This window comes from Nematolebias whitei, chromosome 1, assembly GCF_014905685.2.
Source record: "Nematolebias whitei isolate Nwh7 chromosome 1, NemWhi1, whole genome shotgun sequence".
NCBI classification, from domain to species: domain Eukaryota; kingdom Metazoa; phylum Chordata; class Actinopteri; order Cyprinodontiformes; family Rivulidae; genus Nematolebias; species Nematolebias whitei.
The window spans coordinates 69,194,478-69,197,825 of NC_056498.1; the positions used below are offsets into that span (position 1 = coordinate 69,194,478).

Below are 3,348 nucleotides of genomic sequence, written 5' to 3' on the forward strand. Positions count from 1 at the left end.
ACTTTTAGGATTTTTGTGAAAATCTGATGTGTTAGGTCACACACACCCACACATATATATATACAGAAATATAGAAAATTATAAAGGTTTCACAAACTTTCAAGCATCACTGTAGTAAGACAGAGTACATGTGTGTGAAGGAGAAGGAGGCAGGTGGAAAAGTGACTTCAGAAAGAGCACAAAGGTGCAGGACTTCCAAGTACTTAGGCTCGACTGTCCAAGAAAACAGAGAGTGTGGTAAAGAGGTGAACAAGAAAGTACAGGCAGAATGAAGTGGATGAAGAAAAGTTTTTGTGACTTTGGGTAGTGACCAAAAGAATGAGCTCACACTTACAGGCATTTGAAATGAGTTTCCTCTGCAAGGTAGCTGGACTCTCCCTTAGATATAGGGTGAGAAGTTCAGTTATCCAGGAGAGACTCGGGGTAGAACTGCCACATCGAGAGGAGCCGGTTGAAGTGGTTTGGGCATCTGATAAAGATGTTTCCTGGGAGTCTTCCTAGGAAGGTGCTTTGGGCATGTCCAACTGCGAGGAGACCTAGTAGGAGACCCAGGACACGCTGGAGAGACTATGTCTCTCAGTTGGCCTGGGAACGCCTTGGAGTCCTCCCAGAAGAGCTGGAAGAGGTGGCTTTGGAAAGAAATGTCTGAGCCTCCCTGCTCAAGCTGCTGCCCCCGTGCCCTGACTTTGGAACAAGCGGAAGATGATGGATGGATGGATGTTAAAAATGAAGTTGACAGGTAAACGACAAAGATAAAGGCCAATGAGGAAATATATAGGTGCAGTTAGAAATGACATGAAGGTAGCTGGTGTGAAGACAAAGGGAGATGGAGGTGGATGAGTTGCTGTGTAAGTTTTTTCCCCCCAATTTTTTTTTTGAACATTTAGACATCTCCAAGGTTAGAGTCCATTTGTTTTTGTACCAGTTTTTTTTTTTTTTTTTAAGTCTGTAGGCAAAAAAAGACAGATATAAAAAATAACATGAATAAGACTTATCCAGTGCATATACATTGGTACATTTAATAATATCAGTAAAAACAACTAAATATAGAATTACTATTGCCATGAAGGCCTTAAACCCAAGTCCTCAACTTCCATCAACTTGACCTCATCTGGTAAGGTGAAAACTTGTTTTTTTATTCCTTTTTTACTGCAACAAAAAATTGTTCTGCATTAGCCTCAAGGCTTGCTATCTGTTGTAAATGACTGTTTACAATACTTTCTGATGACCAAAGTAATTTTGCCAAATTTATTTATTTTTCTTTGCTTTAAAAAATCTGAAACTTTTTTTTCATTGTTTAGTGGCACGAATACAAAACTTTGAAAACAAACAACAAAATGCACCTAAAGATGCTAAGAAAAAAAGACAGACTGGTGTTTTTTTTTATGTTGTTGTTTTTTAAATCCACTTTACATCTATAACCACATGTGATGAACTGGCAACCTGTCCAGGGTGTACCTCATCTCTTGCCCATTCCTTGCTGGATATAAGCATCAGTTCTCCAAGAGCTTGAACTGGTTACGTGTTAACAAAATGGATGGATGAATAAATGGGTGGAAGAGTGTTTTTGTTGTTTTTCCAAATAATGTTCCACTGTAGACTAAGTTCACTCAGTTTTGCATGCAGCTGAGTTGGCAAAGGTCCACCTGAAGAAAAAAAAACAACCTTCTTTGGTCAGCATGGCAGCCCAGTTTCTGTGCTACTCATCATGTTGGACCTGTCCTGGTATTAGAACATCACTCTCCAGTCCTGCAGCCGAGCTGATCGGTGTGACTGTCTCCAGAGAAATCTCTGCGTTTTCCTGCAGTTGGACTGTAGCAGAAAGCAGCGGTAACCTGTTGTGGCTTGGTGAACCAACAGAAATGTTGGACTCCTCTTCAAACTGCGCACTCATGTCCTCCAGACAATCTGACCCTGCGCACAGATTATGAGGACGTTGTTGCAGCTGAGCAGGTACTAACAGCTCTTTGTGAAGCGTTGTGTCATGGTGGTAAGAGACAAGCTCATTGCTGAAGTTCACGGCTTCCACCGCATTGTTGGAGCAGATCTGGTTGCAACCCAAAATGGTAGTAAAAGCTCGACGGAAGTCTGCATTAAAGGCATAAATGACCGGGTTGAGGGAAGAGTTGGCCCAGCCAAACCAGACAAAAACAGTGAATGTGGTGTCACTTACACACGGTGGGTCACAGAAGGGGACAGTGCAGTTCAGAACAAAAAATGGCAACCAACAAAACACAAACACCCCCATTATGATTGAAAGAGTCTTCAGAACTTTGGTTTCCTTTTTGAATGATGACTTTAAGCAGGCCTCGTCATTAACACGGTGCTGCGGCTGGTTCCTGTTCACACCATGACCTTGAATCTGTGCCTGCTCTGCTGCCCGTTCCAAAGAGGCAATTCGGCGAATTTGGATCTGAGCAATGCGGTAGATGCGAGTATAGGTAGCGATCATGATCACTACAGGGATGTAGAAGCTGATGAGAGAAGAAGAGATAGCATAGGTTTTGTTCAGGTTGGCAACACAGCTCATGGCTACAATGGTGCTGTCGTTGGTGACGTTCCTGACGAATAACAACCCCGCATGCTCCATCATCACCTCTTCCTCAGCCCTATGCCAGTTCATCTGCACCGGGATAAGGGAGATGAGAATAGAAAGCATCCAAGCCACTCCAATCATTACAAACGCCACCCGGTGGGTCATTTTCCGCTCGTATTTAAAAGGGCTGGCGATGGCCCAATACCGATCCACACTGATGATGCACAGGTTAAGGATGGAAGCCGTGGAGCACATAATGTCAAAGGTGATCCAAACATCGCAAAAGCGTCCAAACAGCCAGGTGTTGGTGACCTCCGTGATGGCCTCCCATGGCATCACCAGCACAGCCACAAAGAGGTCAGACACAGCCAGTGAGATCACAAAGAAGTTGGTGACTTTGGAGCGCAAGTGGCGGAACTTGATGACAGCCGTGCACACTAGAATGTTCCCGAGCAACGTGGACACAATAAGCAGGAAGAGGACGCAACCAATGAGGACACGCAGTCCACCTCCACTTCTTCTGTCCTCCTCCTCTTCACTCATCCCATCCAGTTCTGACAGAACCTGGGAAAAATTACTCCACATGGTGTAGTTTTCCATTTTTATGAAAAACAAAACAAAACAAAAAAAAATATATATATATATATACTCTAAAATGTATGTTTCCTAAAAGAAATAATCCTCCCGGGGGTCAATCGAAATGTAGATCAGTCCAAAAAAGGCATGTCCCGGAAAAAGAAAAATAACTGACAGCAAATCATCACCGATGCATTCTGTAGTTCCTCTGTCTTCTCTACGAGAGAAAATATTTC

At 43.2% G+C, this 3,348-nt stretch overlaps 1 protein-coding gene across 1 annotated transcript; it reads right to left on the reverse strand.

Annotated features, from left to right (window-relative positions):
- Positions 1 to 1,699: 1,699 nt before the first annotated feature.
- LOC119430548 (D(1)-like dopamine receptor) lies at positions 1,700 to 3,136 on the reverse strand. The gene has a single exon (XM_037697976.1). It carries the CDS (start codon positions 3,134 to 3,136, stop codon positions 1,700 to 1,702), a length of 1,437 nt encoding a protein of 478 aa, XP_037553904.1.
- Between the last annotated feature and the right edge of the window lie 212 nt (positions 3,137 to 3,348).

Coding starts and splice junctions, on each gene's coding strand:
- LOC119430548 (XM_037697976.1), bottom strand. CDS start 3,136: ATGGAAAACTACACCATGTGGAGTAATTTTTCCCAGGTTCTGTCAGAA.